This window comes from Chanos chanos, chromosome 10 (assembly GCF_902362185.1).
Source record: "Chanos chanos chromosome 10, fChaCha1.1, whole genome shotgun sequence".
Taxonomy (NCBI): domain Eukaryota; kingdom Metazoa; phylum Chordata; class Actinopteri; order Gonorynchiformes; family Chanidae; genus Chanos; species Chanos chanos.
In genome coordinates this window covers 11546179-11564398 of record NC_044504.1, presented here as the reverse complement: position 1 = coordinate 11564398, position 18220 = coordinate 11546179, and the positions used below count along the sequence as shown (strand labels likewise).

The following is an 18220-nucleotide window of genomic DNA, read 5'->3' as shown; positions in this document are numbered from 1 at the left end:
TGCATATCAAAGAACCATTCAGTAATAATTACAATCCAAACACTTCATAAACCACTTGTGTGAATCTATACACAAACTCCAATTTAGAAACTAGTAACTTTAACAATATTACAAAGATTTTAGCTTTAAAAATAATTCCAACTTAAAATAATATCTCAGCAATTAGCATCATAAAATTATATATTTATATATTTCCACATAAAAATACAAAATAATATTAATGACATATAATATGAAAAATTATTCCAAGTATTCTGCTACTATTAAATTAAAATAATAAAAAAAACAATAAAACAAAAAAACCAAAACAAAATAAAATAGAAATATGCATGAAAAAGTCTCTCCGTTTGTTAGCAAAACACTATCCAAAATAACTACAATCATCTTCATCAGTACAAAGATATCTGGATTTAAAAATAGGTTGCAATGAAAAAAAGGGAGGGTTTTTTTCTCATTTTTTTTGGACAGTAAAAAAATGACACTGTGAATCAGAAATTTGCAAAATATGAAAAAAATAAATCTGCATTAAAAAGGTTTACACTGTTTTCTTCTTCTTCTTTTTTTTAAATACAAACATTAGAAACAGTATTGCACATCACAACACAGATTCGAGGTTAGTAAGCCTGTCAAAATGTGTTATATTCAAGTTTCCAAAGCATCAGTGAGGAGAGACCAAGAAGGCCTTGATGCAACGGGCAGAGAATCTCAAGTGTTTTCCATAAACATAATAGAACCCTCAATGTTTCCTTCCTTCAAATAAAACATGCAGTCAACTAATATATTAATATATTAGAAGCAATTATATATATTAATATATGGATAAATATATACATAATTGCATGGTTGTTTCAAGAAACATTTTTTTTTGTTTCAGCATGTTTCTTCTTTTTTTTTTTTGTCTTTAACAGAACCCTGCTTCTGGACAGAATTATAAATAGTTGGGGAAAAAAAAATAAAACCTGTTTAATAAGAAATAGAAAAATACAATCCAAAATCAAATAGTTATTCATCTACAAAAATACCGAAATAAATAGGATTTATACAAAAGCAAACAAAAAAAAACCCCACTCACACATATGAAGAAACAGTGTTGAACACAGAAAAGAGGACAGAGAACTCATTACAAGTATCAGTAAGGGCCATGTGGCGTGTGGGAGAGAGTGACGGGTGTACTAAATCCTTCAGCCATTTCATCTTAAACTGGCTCAGTTCAATACATCACATTAAAATTTACCAAAGTCTTCAGTAGCAATTCGAAAGCACATACCATAACAATACTAAAACCAGAACCAATGGGTACAAATACTTTGACCATGGACTGGACATTTACTCGTTTTTGCACCCCGTTATTTGTATGTTCATGACTTTAGTAAATGGGGATGACCATGCAGGGGTAAACACATCTCTATGAATATTAATGTGGTAGTTTGATTATCACCACATCACAGTTTACCATTTTACCAACAGGGCTACACACAGAATTAACTAACAGCGTTGACACCACAACACACAACGACTCATTCCACAACAGGCCTACATACCACACTACTGCCTCATTCAGTAAGAGCCGCAATCCAACATCTTGCACAATAGATCAATAACTTAGTGTGAAAAAATACAGATTATTAAATTATCTGGTAGTTAAAAAAAAACAGATAAAAATTCTGCGGAACGGAAATATGGTTTTAAAACCATGTCAAAAAGGAGGGTAATTAAAGTTTTAACTTGACGGGGTGAATATGAAAGAAAAGTCAAATTCGAGACAAGAGAAAAGAGGGAAATATGGAAAAAATAGTGCATAGCACATTATCAAAAGTGATCAGACCATGAAAGGATGATGGGTAACACCTCAACGAATAAATAATCAAACCAAACATACAAATAATAAATATAAAATAAAATCTCATCTCATGGGAATAACAGTAGACCATGAAAAACCTGAATCACTAACACATATTACAGCCAACAAGGACACTGGACACAGAGTCAAATTCACTAACACATGGATATCAAAAGAGACGAAAGAGAGAATGACAAGAGATAAAACTGAGGACAAGATAGACAGATAGATAGATAGATAGATAGATAGATAGATAGATAGATAGATAGATAGATAATACAGTACCAAAGTTCTGACTGACATGCCAGCATCCATTGTGAATGGAGAGATTGTCCCTAAAAATGAATACAGACTGAAAGAACCTCTTAATGTCACTACGAACAGGGGGAAAAAAGAAGCTTTTCATCAATGCTCTACACACCAAAAACTAAATTACAATTCAAAATCTACTGATTTATTATTTTTTGAATCTCGTGTGTTTTTCGTTTCTAAGCGTGACTCCTGTACTCCTTTCTTTATCTTTGACTCTTTGCCATCTTGGTCTGTTTTTTGACCACCAGCTCAAAATGGTTGACAGATGACACGGGCTAATCTAGAGAAAGGTCCTTTAAATCTAACGTCAGGCTTCTTCAATTACCTTTACACGCTCTCAGATACGTAGAGCATAACAACACACATCCCAGCAATAGACTTATATATGTATGTATATATATATATATATATATATATATATATATATATATATATATAACAAATCTGTTAAAGGGCTCCTCTGTTGCCTATCAGCTATGCTACATAAAGAAACTTGAACAGGAGCTTTGACAGGGTGACCGGTAAAGGAGGGCATAGGAAAAATATTGATATTTTCTTGTTTTGTTGTTGTTCTTTCTTTCTTTTTTTTTTTAAAGGTCAACATTGTAAATGTAACTAAAACCTCTGTTCACACTAACTAGACCCACGTAGCACAGGGACGAGACCAACACAAACCACTGCACAACAAGCTGCTTCTCCACTAACCACAGACACACCAGTCTAAAACTAATGTTGTGTTTTTTGTAGTATAAGTACATAAACGAATTGTCACATCAATGCATGCAAAAGGTTTTTTTTTTTTTTTGTAAGAATTTTTAACGTAATTACAGTTTTACATTACTGTTTTTATCGTAGACCTAGACATTTCTTAAAAAAAAAATCATGCTATGTAGAGTGTTAAATTCTTTCAACAATGTGATTTTTAGTTATGCACAGTTTTTTGTTGTCGTTCCTATATGCGTTGGTAAACCTCAATATCGCATGCGAATGGCGCAGAGACACAAACATGCACCTAACTTCCTCACATTCTATGCTTCCACTGCAATTTGACGCCATGTTTGTGTGTGGATGCAGACTCAGGTTCATGATTTTTTTTTTAAATGATTGCATTTTGAGTAGATGGCATTAAATATAAGACCTATTTATCAATTCATATATCATGTATAGCAGCAAAGCTTCTCTTATTAATTGTATTGAAAAACAAAAAACAAACAAACCAAAAAAAACCCCATTAAATAGAGCACTTCCAAAACCAGATTGATAATCTGAGGTATTATCCTGCTCTTTCTTAAGTTCTCACCAAAGAGCAAAACTAACCTTCTCTTACTTTTAAAATTATTTTCGTTAAGGAGAGATTATTATGAAACTATAGTGAAAAAAAAACTTCATTTCTTTTGTTTTGTGACAATGTTTTCCTCTCTCCTATCATTTTGCTACCTTTGGTTAATGACCTGTGCCAGGCAATGAAAAATTAGGTAATCAAGGTTTTCTCCAGAGACAAGTGCCTGCCAGGCCCTCAATGAGTGGGGGGGGGGGGGGGGGGGGGTTTAGCAGCTTACAGACAGACAGTAGACAGACAAGCTGCCCCTCCAGTCCCTCTTCCTCCGTCCCCCCCATGCGAAAACATTCTCATATTTACTTTTAAATCTCATATATAAAAATAATTTTGAAAAAACTACAAAAAAATCAATCTCATTTGTTAATCTCCTTCTTTTTTTTTCTAAAAAATGCTAAAGTACCACAAAAAACCTTGTTGGAGCCTGAGATGTGCGGGATAAAGGATGGGGGGGCGTGGTTTGGTGACAAAAGTAGTATGAGGCTTGAAGTGTTTGTGGCTGCTACAAAAGATAAAGATATATGTGTATATATTTATATATATATTTATGTCTTTATACATATTTATGGATATACTGTATACTGTTACGTACTCTATACTGATAGCTTGGGGTGTGGGGCAAAATGTTGTACTCATTTTCAGCCTAGTTTTCTCCTCCTTTTTTAGTGTGAGAGGGATGGTGGGATGGTCACGATCCTCAGTTCCAGCGGAAGTGGATCTGGCGGGGGCGGTCGGCTCCCTCCTTCACCAGAGGTTTGTGGAACTCCCGACCGGCGCGTGAATGGATATTGGCCCAGCAGAACTCGCAATAGTACTGCAGGCAGGTGACATTGGCGCAGAAGAAAGGTGCAAATTTTCCGCCACAGCGTGCCCCTTGGCATTCATCACACAGTTGGTCGTCCAGCACATATGGCTTTACCTCCACCTGCAAACATTTACCAGCCAGTTCAGTTGTGTTCTGCTCAGCTCAGTTCAACTCGTTTTGATACATCAGCTCATTTCAGTTCAAATTCAAATTCAGTTCAATTCAATATAGCTCAGTTCAACTTTCAGCTCATTACTTTCCTGGGTCCTAGTTTCTCCCTTTTTTATCCCTCATACAGAGTCATACTCAATACATTTTGATATTAAGGAAGTGCAAGGAAACATTGTAAGGAAAAAATATTTAGACGACTGGGTCCTTTACCCGTTTGTCAATGTCTCCGTGCTGTAACTGGACAAATCGGGCACTGATGGCTGCAATGTAGCTCTGCTGATTAGAGAAAGCCACACGACCTGCGCCCTTGGGGTATTTGAGCTCTGGGTCTGTGTCGATGCCAGCATAACAGACTCCTCCATACAAACGGTCCATAATCATCGCCAGTTCGACTACAAAGAAAAGTTAGTTTCATTTTTAAAATAAACAAATTAAAATAAACAAATGATTCTTTCTGTAGCTTTATTATATTAGAAACAGATTTGGCTATATGTAGTCCACATATAAAACACTTAATTATTTCAATACTAAAACTGCATCACCGGGATACTGTACCTTTCTTTAAAAACACAGACTAACCGGGGTCATAATGTGACCTTGGCATGAGTGTCATTGTTAGAGGGCAGGGCGCATACCTGCTCGGAGAGGGCGTGGCACTCCGCCAACAAAAATGGTCTTGCGGGGGTCCAGCGGCTGAGAGCCGTCCATCACAAAGTCGCTGTCACTCAGGTTCCATGGGCGAATCTGGACCTGGGGGGAGTTCAGATGAATAATTTTATATCCTATTTCAACTGAGGCATCCTAGTATGAGACAGAGATAACATGTTTGCACAATAAATACTCAGTTATCTGACTGTCACTGTTTGTGATGGGTTTGGCCCCTATTAGTAGAGTAGGCTGGCCTGTATTTATTTTGTCTACGTAATTCTCTGTTTGCCATCTAAAGCTGACCACATATATGCATTATGTAAGCACTAAGGGTGTTTGCTGTGTAACTCATCGGGTAGTCTATATGTTGATGTAAGTGCAGCTGCTTAAGTAATCTGTTTGTCTCTAGTTGTGACTGGCTGCTGCTGAAGTCATCCAGTCATCACTGGTAGCGGCTGTTGTTTAACTCATCGATTTTCATCCGTCGGCAGTGACTCACGGGTTTGTCCTTGATGGTGGGGCTGGACACACACAGGTAGAGTTTGCCATCCTCCTCCAGACATGCTTCAATCAGGGCCTGCACTGAGCTCTCCTCTTGGAACAGCAGGAAGGCGTAACCTTGACAGCCAAACACAACATTGTCTCAGGATGGCACAGGGCTGGGCATCCGTAACCAAGGCAGTAAACACTACTGAGTGTATTATTGAAAATATGTTCGAAGAATGAAACACTAGGTGCGTACAGAATGCTGACTAAGTGAGACGTCAGCATGGAACAGAAGTAAATACTTGTCATTAACAGGAAGTAGCACTGTGACTTTTTTTTTTGGCTTAGTAGCTACGTTGCTGTAGGGTGTTTACACTTTTGTATCTATCTCGTTCCCTTCGAGAACAAAACTCCACACTACCTCATGAGTCTGAAACTGCATATTCACTCATGCACACGTATTTTTCTGCCTCTTTAATTTCCGTTTATGTTATTGCAGATATGTAGTTCTATAGTTTAACAAAACACACTGTCTTTTACCTCTGCCACATTACCACTACTGGAACACTATTTCCTCCAAATAACTCCACACAATTCAAACTTCCTGTGTTATAGTACAAAATAAAAAGTGTCTTTTGGCCTTTGATTTGATTTATCTTTTAGGCAGTACCTTTCGGAGGAAAGTAGGACTTGCTCTCGGCCTTGTGTGGCCAGTCAACCACTAGGTGACCAAATCGACGGAAGCTGCTAGTGATCTCATCTAAAAAAAAAGAAAAGATGAGAGAGAGAGAGAGAGAGAGAGAGAGAGAGAGGGGGAGTGAGTGCCTTGGATCAAATATTTGTTACAGAAACTCACTGGCTGATCGACAAAAGACTAACAAAACAAGACAGACCTGATTTACAAAGACAAATTAAGTAAATGAATTACTCAATACTTGCCGGTAAAAAATGTGACACGGAATTGAACCCCACCATGAAACAACACCCAAAAATTACTCCTCCATAGCTTTAACTACCATCGTGTAGCACAACCATATATTATAATACAGCGATGTTGGGCTCTAAATATACCTGAAAACTTGAAAGCAACCAAAGAACATTCACTGTCGTGACAGACACAGTCAGACAAATGTAATGCAAATTATTTGCCCTCACCTTCATCAATGTCTGGGGGCAAGCCACCCACAAACACTTTTCGAGAGAAACGTTCGATGCGTTCTCCATTCTGATGAGGGTAGCAGTTAGGTGAACCGAGGACCCCTGGGACACCCTGGTTGCCATGTGTGTCGTCCAGGAGACCATCATCAATTGGAAACAGGGAGGAGCGTCCTGTCAAACACACAGAAGAGAAGGACAGGTAAGACCAGAAACAGCATACACAACTTAAAATACCAAAAAAAAAAAAAAAAACTCCCACAAGTTTCTGCGTACAGGCAGGCAGTGCATACACACATCCAAATCAACATTTACCATGCACTCTGAAATGGATTGGTGGTTTTTGGGAACCAATAAACCAAGGTCACGTATAACGGCAAACGCTGAAAACACTCACTTGAAAGTCACAACCGCGTCTGGTTGGCTTCGATATGGCTACAGCACAATGAGCAATAATAATTAGCGTTTGATGGAATCAAGAGAACTCCTAGACTCCCAGTCCCATCTGAGTGACTTTTTAAAAATTACATTCATTCCCCAGGGGTAATAAAACAACTGTCAAACCTACGACTCCCACGTAACTGACAACAGCATTTTTAGGTTGATGATGAAATTTGTATGTTAGCTTCACTTGGGGGAAGGGCGCTTTAAAAGAGATTTCAGAGAGGCTTGGTGACAAAGAAGGGATGTTGCAACATTGCAGAGGGGCGAGCAGGCAAAGCAGTGTTCAGAAGTAGAGAGCTTTAATTGTACAGTAAAGGTGTTTTACCCAAACAGATGTATAACACTCATGCCTATCCATACCTACAAGAATATCATACAACTTCGAATGGTACAGTGGAGGTAGAATCTACACATATTTAAATACACATTTTATTTTGGAGTTCCTGTCTGATATAAATCAGTGATGAAGTGATGGGTGGGGTCAAATATTTTGTGGTGTTTCAGGATGATCTTGTGTTGCCAAAAACCCCTAAAACTAATAGAATACACTTGATAAAATTCCATTAAGACAGAAAAGGAAGTAATGAAGTATTCAACTTTATTTTCAGGTTGAGTTAGTCCTTCTAAAAAGAGCTTTAAATCGACTAAAAGCTCCACTGCACTAACAATGCCTTTTATATCAGAGCAGTTATTGTTTCATGTTAACAAATAAAACACCCTGGATTTTTAACTGAATTGTGTGGTTGGAAAAGAATAGTAAACACACACACACACATACACACAGGTACACCAGCCATGCTGAGACAGATAGCATGTCATAAGTAACGGCGTTTACCTCGTCGCCTCCCATAGCTCCTTGCTGCATGTGAACAGAACAGAGTGGATTTTAACGATAGTCACAGTTAATTGAGGTGAAGCCCAGTCATGCTGACTGGATGGGAAAGGCAGATACTAATTCACGTTCATGACAGTTTCATTCGCGTTAATGTAAGCACTTGTGTGAACAAATGCACACCCACGCAGACACACACGCACACACGCACACACACACACACACACACACACACATACACACACACATCACAAACGTATTAGCAGTTACCTCTGACCTAGTTAAATTTTACAACCAGTTTTTTTTTTCTTATTTAGCTTAGCCACAGCTAAGGTTATGCATGTGTCAAACATTATTTCAAAATGTCTAAGTTTATAATTTCAGATTTCAGTTTGGCAACATGCAGGCGGTCTTCCACTGTGAGCCAAAAAATTCTCAGCCAGTGCATAGCCTATGAGTTTTATGTACTGTTACACTTAGCATGTATGACGCAGCTAAAGACCATGCTGCGAAGGTTCAATCTGTTTCTACTGTGCTAGTTTAACAATGCACTTCTTTCAGTGTAATTTCAAATGATCTAAAAAAGAGGACAGGAACCTACCATTCTTTACACAATACTTGTAACTGCAGCTTATCTTGTCATCCAAACAAAACGTTCCATCTGATCATGTGAAAAACACAACTGCCAAATCCTGACAAATCATCCGATTGCTCATGGACAAACACGAGGCCAGGGCTGAAGTCTCATTTTAAAAAAGGATATGTTGCGTTTCTTTCGGGAGATTCAAATGCAGCTAAAAGGCACTTCATTGAATATGAAGCAAGCGAATTAAACTGGTGGAGCGTTACCATGGCGACTCTATTCTTTATGCGTAGGCATGCAGAGATGAAGCAGATGGTGTAGGCACTCCATTAAGTCTCACTTAACATAAAAACACGAATAAATAAATAAATAAACACGAAACAGCATGCGCTACAGAAAATCATACTGTCATGTGTACATCTTCACAAGAATAAGCATGAATACTATTCTCAAAAGATGCGCCGTATGGCCAAAAAGAAAAAAAAAAAGACCCTTCATTGAACTCAACCTGGTAAAAAATATTCAGTGATTTTTCAAAGACCCCATAGGCCATGCCTAACAGTCCATCTGTGATAAGAGGACTCACTGGCCAGCAAAGGACTTTGCATAAACTTTCACTGGCCATATGTAAATGATGAGTCATAATGCACACTCATCTCCTGAGAGCTTGACAGATTCGTACAAATGTGATCAGCTGAGACAACAGGTAACAGCCTGTGCACAGTCTGTGCATCACAGAAACCAGCCCTGGTGAAAAAAACCGAGCAAGTCGTACAACAAAAGACGTCACAGAAATACCTTGTACTGGAGACCATAATGAAACCACACTTAACTGAACATAATAAACAATGGAAAGGAATGAGCACAGGACTGGGTTTCCTGTCCGTCAGCCTATTCCTGTCTATAAGAAATGCTATGATATAACAAAGCCATTCGTCATGATTTCTTCATTACCCTGTGTTTCTCTTCTCTACTGAATAGACATTGATACTGAGTTACTGTTGTAGTGGTGTTGCTCACACAGCCAGAGATGAGAAAGTCTAACATACACATAAGACAGACAAAGTAACAAAGAACTAAAGGTGGATAATTACCGTTGAGCATGAGTAGGCCGTCGCCGCCTGGGTGTGGACATCCCATACGGCCTGGACATTAAAGAGACAGACAGGCAGATGATCAGACAGAGAGACAGACATGACAGACAACCAAACACAGAAACGATCAGTGAGACAGACAGACCAATAACCCAAAACAGACATAGCAAATCAAAGAGACTCCAGGTTTACACAGTTGAACACAAACAGTGAGAAGGAAATATTGAGTGAGTAGGTAAGTGAGAGAGAGAGAGGGAGAGAGAGAGAGAGACGAAGAGTGAGTGACAGAGAGAGAGTGTCAGGCAGAGGGTCAAGCAGACAGACAGTCAGACAGACAAACAGAGAGAGATAATCAAAGACAGATAGGTACACACAGACAGAAAGAAAGTGAGAATATCAGACAGACAGACAGGAGGATGAGATACATGGAGAAATAGAGAGATGGACAATGTGGACACAGTGGACTACTGACATAACCAGAAACCTGCAACCTCTGGAGTCTCTGTTCTACACAAAACGCAAGACAAAGCATACAGTGTAAAACCACATAAATTCGACAACACAAGTCAGTGGCGTCCAAAAACAAAATATTTTTGCTGTAAATATTTCATAAGTCGTGCAACATTTCAGCGGAAGCAAAAGGTGTTTCATTATCAGAAATGTATGCAATTGCAGCCAGTAAATAAACAAATCACACTGAGATATGGTCTCTTTGCTCTACCCTCACTGCGGCGCGGTAGGTGTCTTGAAAAGCAGCTAGCCAATCGTACTCCTGGGCCTGTTTAATATTATAGTCTTTCCGTCAAAGCAGTGTGGAAACAGAACTGTCTAACATCTGCTGTCAGTCTCCCATGACCTTTTAACACTTGCATTTGTAAAACCACATCCTCTAAGAACCCAACACCATCTGCTGAGTAGTTATCCATGTTGCTTCTAGAAACACTACAAAGATTCTAGTCTATGTAGCTTCTTGAATGAATCAAAGCAATGACATGACTGCACCTGAGGGGGGAAAAATGGGTTTATAGAAAACCTACTGTGTGTGGATCAAATAATGTTTCTCAGAGAAAACCAGCACTCTTAGTTTAAATTAAACCATGTAACACAACATTTAACAGGTAATAGAGGGTTTCCATGAGTGTTTAGCTTCCACCAGCACATTCCTAAATGTCTGTTGTCTCTGGACATTGTCAGCGATTCATTAGCTTACCATTTGCACCCATGAATTGTTAACTTAGCATGTGTGCGTGTTTGTGAGGTATGGTTCTGGGAATTCATTTATTTAGCCTTGCCCATTATTGGTTAACATAGTGCATTACCAGAAGTTCAATATCTCTTTTAAATGCAATCAAACACTTTGATAACTCAAAACTAGCAACTAGTATTTGTGAACGAATGCCTGTGTTTGTTCATTGGTATCAAATCAGGGTATTTCCAGTACTGTGTGTCCCACAGATGGTATTTAGTGTTTCAGTGCTGTCCCAATAACACTTTTAGCTAACGCTGAAGCATCTCTTCTTTCTGTCCTTTTTCCAGGTCTTTGTCCAGAATGTAGCTTTATCCGTCAGCAGTGCGCTAAGTGTCTGTCCCGCTCTATATTTAGTCTCTCTCTCTCTCTCTGGTGAATGCTGCTCTGTATGTCTGTCCCATCTGCCGCTGCAGGCATAACCAGATACTCAGGCGCGACAGGACCGCAGTGGCCACACCCAAACCAGGACACATGGCTCCATTCCCAGGCGAAGCCGATTCAGCGCTCACCACACACGCTCATGAACGTGAGTGACAGTAAAACTCAAAACTGGTGTCTCCTGCGCTACAGGAACACCCAACTCCCAACTGTTTGTGAGGATAGCCCATGAACGTTCACAGGTCTTCCCGCGAGCTTGCTTAGTATTCCTAGGCCACGTTTTCAAATGCTTCTAGCAAGTTCTAAGGAACTACTTCCTTCAGTACCTTGAGTCGTGATATTTTATGAATGCGTCACTCTGTATCTACATTCCATATATGAAGAAATGCATGTATCAAGTAGCTCACTGAGGCCTGAGCAGTTAAAATTTGTGAAAAGTTTCAAGGTAAGTATTAGAGACTTTTTGGTTATATGTAATAAAACCAAAATGAAAACATTTCCAACCGAACCTATAAGAGCGAAATGAAGGTTTATCTCAAAACACCTCGGGCTTCCAACTGATTTTTCAAATTATTTTAACAGTGGAAAAGGGAGGGGCAGAGTTATCACACTGACTAAACATGTCTTATTCTTCACTGTGAATATGTAGCCAAACTATGTTCCCTCAGAATGGTTTTCCCATGAAAAGGTTGTGTTGTTTTTGCAGTGACAGTAGGATGCCATGAAATGGCCTCCCTTGTCTGAGGACCATGTGAGGTCCAAACCAACACAGACCATATTAGCACCACAGTGCTAGGATTTGTGATGTCACACAATACAAAATGCCTGCCAAAAAACCCTTCACTTCCAGTATGTATCTTACTGTTTGTTTTAAAGCTTCACCTATGACGTCACACAAATGCCACAGCAATCACGTCTAATAATGCTCAGAAATGTGTGAGCATATTTAAACACTGACAAGACAGAACTATAATGAGGGTAACTAGACAAAAAAAAGGAAACTAGTGGTAACCAACACTCCAAGACACAACTGTCCCTCAGGGACAGGTACATATATCCTCTTGCAGGTGAGGAAACAGGATTTTATATGTCCTCACAGAACATGACTTTAGTCTGCATCACAAACTCAATCACAAAATGCCTGCCAAATAAGCTGTCATTGCAATAAGTGGAAAAGAAGATGTTTCTCACCCTTCAGAGGGTCCTGCTCTGCCCGCATAATGTCGATCAGAGAACTCTCGAGAGAATGCATGTTCAGGCTGTCATACACTCGTGAACGGTCCTGTGAGAGAGAGAGAGGGGGAGGGGGGGAGAACTGTAAGTGTTTCTGTTGCAGACCTGAATTTTCACACACAAATGTACACATTCAAGCCTGATATCCCCCACCTGACCACCATCATCACACACACACACTCATCATGTGCTGCATAGTGGTGCTATGTCACATAAGCATTAAAAGATTATGGGAAGCGTATTACTGCGTTCACATATGTGTGAGAACATTCATGACTGGATGGATGAAAATTCTTTCCATGTTTGCTCACTTTGTAAGTAGCTACAACAACAATAACACCAGATTCTCCCAGCTTCCATACCACAGCACCTCACCAAGAAAGGGACAAATCCAGGGGGTGACATTCTTCAAGTACTGTTTGGATGTGGATGACCTCATTATCCACCAAGGGCAAACTGTGTGTGTGTGTGTTTTAGGGGACTGATGTTTTGTTTCACACTACTCTGCTAAAATTATCCATTTGTATATGCACTGGGGGTGGTTCATCACTTAACAGATAACTTTGAAAATGTTCCACAGAGTGCTCAGTGTTAGAAGATGGAGACAAAGAAGAAATGCTTGTACCCCTCAAACAATCACTTTGCCTCCTGACCGATGACAAAGGTACACTCATTTCGTAGATTCAGTCATCTGTGCTGGCACTTAGGTCCAGCGAATACACTTGCTGTTTAGAACAAGAATGGACCTCAAAAACATTGTGATGACAACTGCAATAACACAACATTGCTGTCTTCATCATTCTGTACGCAAGCATACAGTCTTTGATGTCTAGCGTAAGGCTAATCAAAATTCAAACAATTATAACATCATGAAATCAGTTCCTATCATGTTTTCAGCAGTTATTCTGAAGTAACTGACCTGTACTTAGTGACAGAGAGAGAGAGAGTGTCAACTTATGTTGACAACTTATTGAACATGTTGTCAACAACATCTTTTTTTGGCTTGTGCAATTTCCAACTGAAACATCTTTGTAAATAAACATTGTGCTGATCAATACTCTGTCTAAAACCTGACTATAGCACATATACATTCAGGGTTCTCTTATGTTTTTCTGTGTTGTTAATATCACCAACATCTCAATAGTTATATAGGTAACTGTACTAACGAATTGAGGATTTTACAGTTTGGTGAGAACCGAGAGACCAGACTCCCCATTCACTGCTCTTTGCCTCCAGCGTGGAGCTTGACCGGTGGAATGTAAACTCTGACTCTCAGAATCTTAAAGTCACTCTTGATAAGCAACTTAACTAAGTGTAAACAGTTAACAGTCACACAGGAAGTGGACGCGTGGACTTTTAGCAGGAACACAGACATTGGAGTCACCGTCAAAATAACAGACTCTGGACCGTAGCTTGTTGGAGCTAGAGGCAGACAGCAGGAGAAAGGAAAGGCAATTTCTGTAGAGATAATACCAGATTACTGAAGCCTTGGCAGTGTCCTTCCTTGCCCATATATAGCTCGGCTTTAGGGATGTCCATAGAGGGGGGGACAAAAAGCCCGCATGTTGAGTTCAGCATTAGTTCAACATGCCTGTTAAACATATGAATCAACGAATCTTCGCAGTTGCAACATGCGAGTCCATACGCAGTCAGAACACGCACAGATTAGGAATGACGATGATCACTGTGGAATTCAGAGAGCAACAGTAATTCATTATCAGACTTCTAATAGCTAAAATCACTGAGCTGAAGCAATCAATAACTGTTCTTCTTCTTTTTTTTTTTTTGTCAAACTTGTATGCTTTTTCATAAACTGTAAATTATCCAGCATAGTTCTTTAATGTAGCTTACAGCTCTGTCATGAATATTTCTAGCAGGCTCTGCGTGAGCCTGTTAGCTCATCCATTTATTACAGTGGTACTGATGAGTTCACTTAAAAAAAAAAATCTCTAAAGATTCCAGATGTCTCTTTTCCAGCACTCTAAAGCCATTCAACCAGGAACAAGGCTCATTCTACGGTCCATTTTTAAAAGACTTGACTTAGTCACCACTGAGGGGAGGACAATAATGTGATAATTAACTAATTTTATTGACTTGTTTATTGTGTGGTCATTGATTAACTCTCACCTGATGAAAATTGCTTAGATTGTAACTCACAGGAGTTTGATGATGGTTTAGATGTCACTTAACACAAATGATAAAGAATATTCTCTCCCACTGAGGGGAGATAAGTACCTAAATGCTCTAAGCACGTTGATTTAAACACATTCCCTTGGCAGGTAGTTTCTCTACCACAACCAGCTTTTTAAAAACTCTTTCTTTCTCTTCTGCAGTAAGAGCTTAATCTAAAACAGAATGTACAGCACATTACAAAGAGCAGCACCTAAAAGGACACACACTGAGGGCTTAGCGGCTAGTGCTGTCTGTAAAGGTGCTAGTTTACTAAAGATAGCATTTGTGCTGACGCCAGAAATAAAGTGGTTCCGAAAAAAAAAATAAAAACTAAGGAAGCCAAGCTTGAGTTGTACAAAACACATACAACAAAGGAAAAAGGCAAGCACTGTAGCTGCTGACCTTCGCTGTTCATAACTTCACTGATCATAACTTCATATCAGAATCGACTGAAATGAATATTAGCATTGATGGGTATTCATTTATCCACATCAGTGCCTACTGAGGCATTTTACTGCTGTTCATCTGTTCAGTCAACCTTATGTTCATCTCCCTGCCAACCAGACTCTCTCTTTCTGTCTCTCTCTCCTTTCCTTTCCTTCTCCTGACTCTTATTTTTTCCAGTTTCAGATTGCAATGAGGCAAAGAAACCCTGGAACGCAAAACAGGCAAACCAAACACCCAGATAGGAAGGAAGGAGAAGGGACGTGTGTGGAATGCAAGGAATTCTGAAGAGTGGGACTCTGTTTATGGAAATGAACAATAACGTGGAGTCAGGCGTGCTTCCTGGAAAAGGAGACGCAAAAACAGGGAGGAGAGTAAGGAGGTAACCATTTAAAGCATGTCAAGAGAAAAAAAGGACAGGAAAAAAAAACAAAACAAAACAAAGAAACAAAACGGCTGGTCCTGCCTTACTCAGAAGTAAGAAGAGACTCAGTAGCCCACTAAAGGCTAATTTAAGAGTAGCCTTTGTCTAGTGGCAAATGTCTAGAACATGTTGAGGCTATAAAGTTTTCAAAAATGTCAGAACAATGTTATTCTGTTGAAGGCTAATCACAGAATACATCAGTTCCAAACCAGCACTAACATACCTGACTGTAGTCATAATGCTGCCGACCAGACAAAGACAGGTGTATTGTTCCTAGACTAAAAAATATGCCCATGTAATACAATTTGGTAATATTCAGTGAGAAAAGATTCAGTCTCTCCAGTATCAATTTTTTCTGAAAAATGTGTCATATATTAAATTCTTGGCTGTGGGCCTTGATGATAAAAGCTGCCTCAAGACTGTTTAAACAGACTAATCTGTGAAGCAATTTATCACAAAATTGGGATTTTAAGATGGTAAGCAAATATTGATCAGTGACAAGACTGGGCTTGTACTAAGGGAAGGAAATGTTACCAGGAAGCAGAAAAATGAGATCCTAAACAGGTGGCAATGAAATTGTAAATTGCATAAATCACAAAACACACTCCATTTCTCTGGCCATGGGAAGCTATTAATGAACATTATCATTAACAGGAGTAGAAATACATGAACCACTCCTTCGGAAAACACAACAAAATTGCTAATGCTTGTTGAATAAGCTAGTGTCTAATTTTAGGAGCATAAACATTTCCCTCTCTGGGAATGAAGCTTTGCTCCGTGCACAGCAGAACAGGCTTAGATACAGCGAAAGGAATTTTCCTTCCGACCATTTAGTAAAATGACAGTTATGACAAATTACACTTTCAAATGAACTCTATTCTCTCACTCTTTCTTACCATAGGCTTATCAGACGATGGGTGACACTGTTCTGGTGCCCGAGGATAAGGATATTTACATTTAAACATGGGTAAAATAATAAAAAAAAAAGAAAAAAAAAAGAAACAATCCCACCTGAAACTGGCTTGTAAACAAATCTTCACCCCTGCCCCCATCGCCCTCCCCCAGAGTGAAACGTCAGGCCATTGTTGGTGGAAACACTGGGTAAATTCTGTTACTATCAGGTGATTCACATGTAAATGACAGCCATTCTGCTGAGGTTCAGTCACAACACTGCAATCTGAAAACATTTTCTTTTCTTTTTTTTCACGCTCCCCCCTCCTTTCCATCTCCCTCTCCCTCTCTCTCTGTATCAGTGTTTGACATCAAGTATACTCATACCTATCCATTCAGCATCCCACCTGCCTTACTTTTTGAAACTTCCCCTTTTTTTCCTCCAACCCTCACTCTGTATTCTCTCTCTCTCTCTCTCAAATGCACTTATGCCATCAAACATAATCTACAACATTAACTATGTGCCTCAGCCATTGGTAGATCCATTTAATGGTGTCTTAAATCGGGTCATTCCGGGACCGGTCAAACAACATAACCAATCATATTCCAGTCCATTGCAGGTCATCTCAGTGGTTGGATGTTTGACACTAACATCAAGACATTATAAAGAGAGCTGAGACAAATGTTCCGTCAGGTGAGAGAGCTCAGTGCGAGAGGACAGATTTTTTGCCATAGCGGGGCGCAAATGTAAGCATGTGATGATCAAGCTAATGACTGTCTGAGGACACATAACCCTGCACAGGCAGATCCCAAATGATGGTGCCAGGGTTAAGATTCATGGACTTCACACTCTTTGTCTGCTCACTCAGTGAAGAACTCTATGCCATATGATATTACAGGTAGTCAGAATAAAAAGATAAATGTAAACATGTTCATAAAGAACTATATTCATTGTGAACCAAGATGTCTGTTAATTAGATATTCAAGGATAGGCCATGGAACTAAAATATGTTAAACATCAAACATGCAGAGATGATATTGTCCACACACATTATCACACATTCCCTGAATCACAAAAAAGTACTAAAATATAATCACATTCAAGTGCAACCTTATACATATATTCAAAGAGAATCTAATCCAAGCACACACAGATGCACTCACAAGCACATACAGACACAGAGAGACAAAGAGAGAGAGGGAGAGAGAGAGAGAACACACACACCTGCAGAGGCAGCAGTGTGTTACTGTTGCTGTCGGTGCGAAACACATTTTCTTCCATCCAGGACTTTTGGCCCAGAGAGCCAGAGGATCTTGGAAATTTCGGGGGGGGCGATGACATTGCTGGAGAAAGGCTTCTTCATGGGCGACACCTGGGTGACCGAGCCAGGGATACCCATCCCTCCCCCACGTCGGTGGTCTCCTCTCCCCCCCCACGACATCCCTCCAGAGCCCCAGCCACTGCCCTGGTGACTACCCCATGGAGACTGTTTCAGCATTGGCTACGGAGACAGAGAGAGAGAGAAAGAGAAGAAATATAAGTGTTTTGGCGTATTTCACATTGTGATTAACGTGTGCATGTGTGAGTGTGTGTGTTCTAAAATGGGCTTTCCACATAGAGTAGGTAGCTAGTAAGAAGATTTAGAGCTTTACATCACAGACACAGTCACTCTCACAATCCACACACACACACACACACACACACACACACACACACAAACAC

General features: G+C 39.5%; 1 protein-coding gene across 1 annotated transcript; it reads right to left on the bottom strand.

Annotated features, from left to right (window-relative positions):
- Nucleotides 1-4185: 4185 nt before the first annotated feature.
- On the bottom strand, nt 4186-17897 carry cpeb2 (cytoplasmic polyadenylation element binding protein 2). Its single transcript, XM_030786210.1, is given in 9 exon segments — nt 4186-4413; nt 4675-4856; nt 5100-5214; nt 5612-5730; nt 6269-6358; nt 6754-6927; nt 12525-12615; nt 17723-17827; nt 17829-17897. Coding segments are annotated over 9 exon segments (1173 nt in total).
- Between the last annotated feature and the right edge of the window lie 323 nt (nt 17898-18220).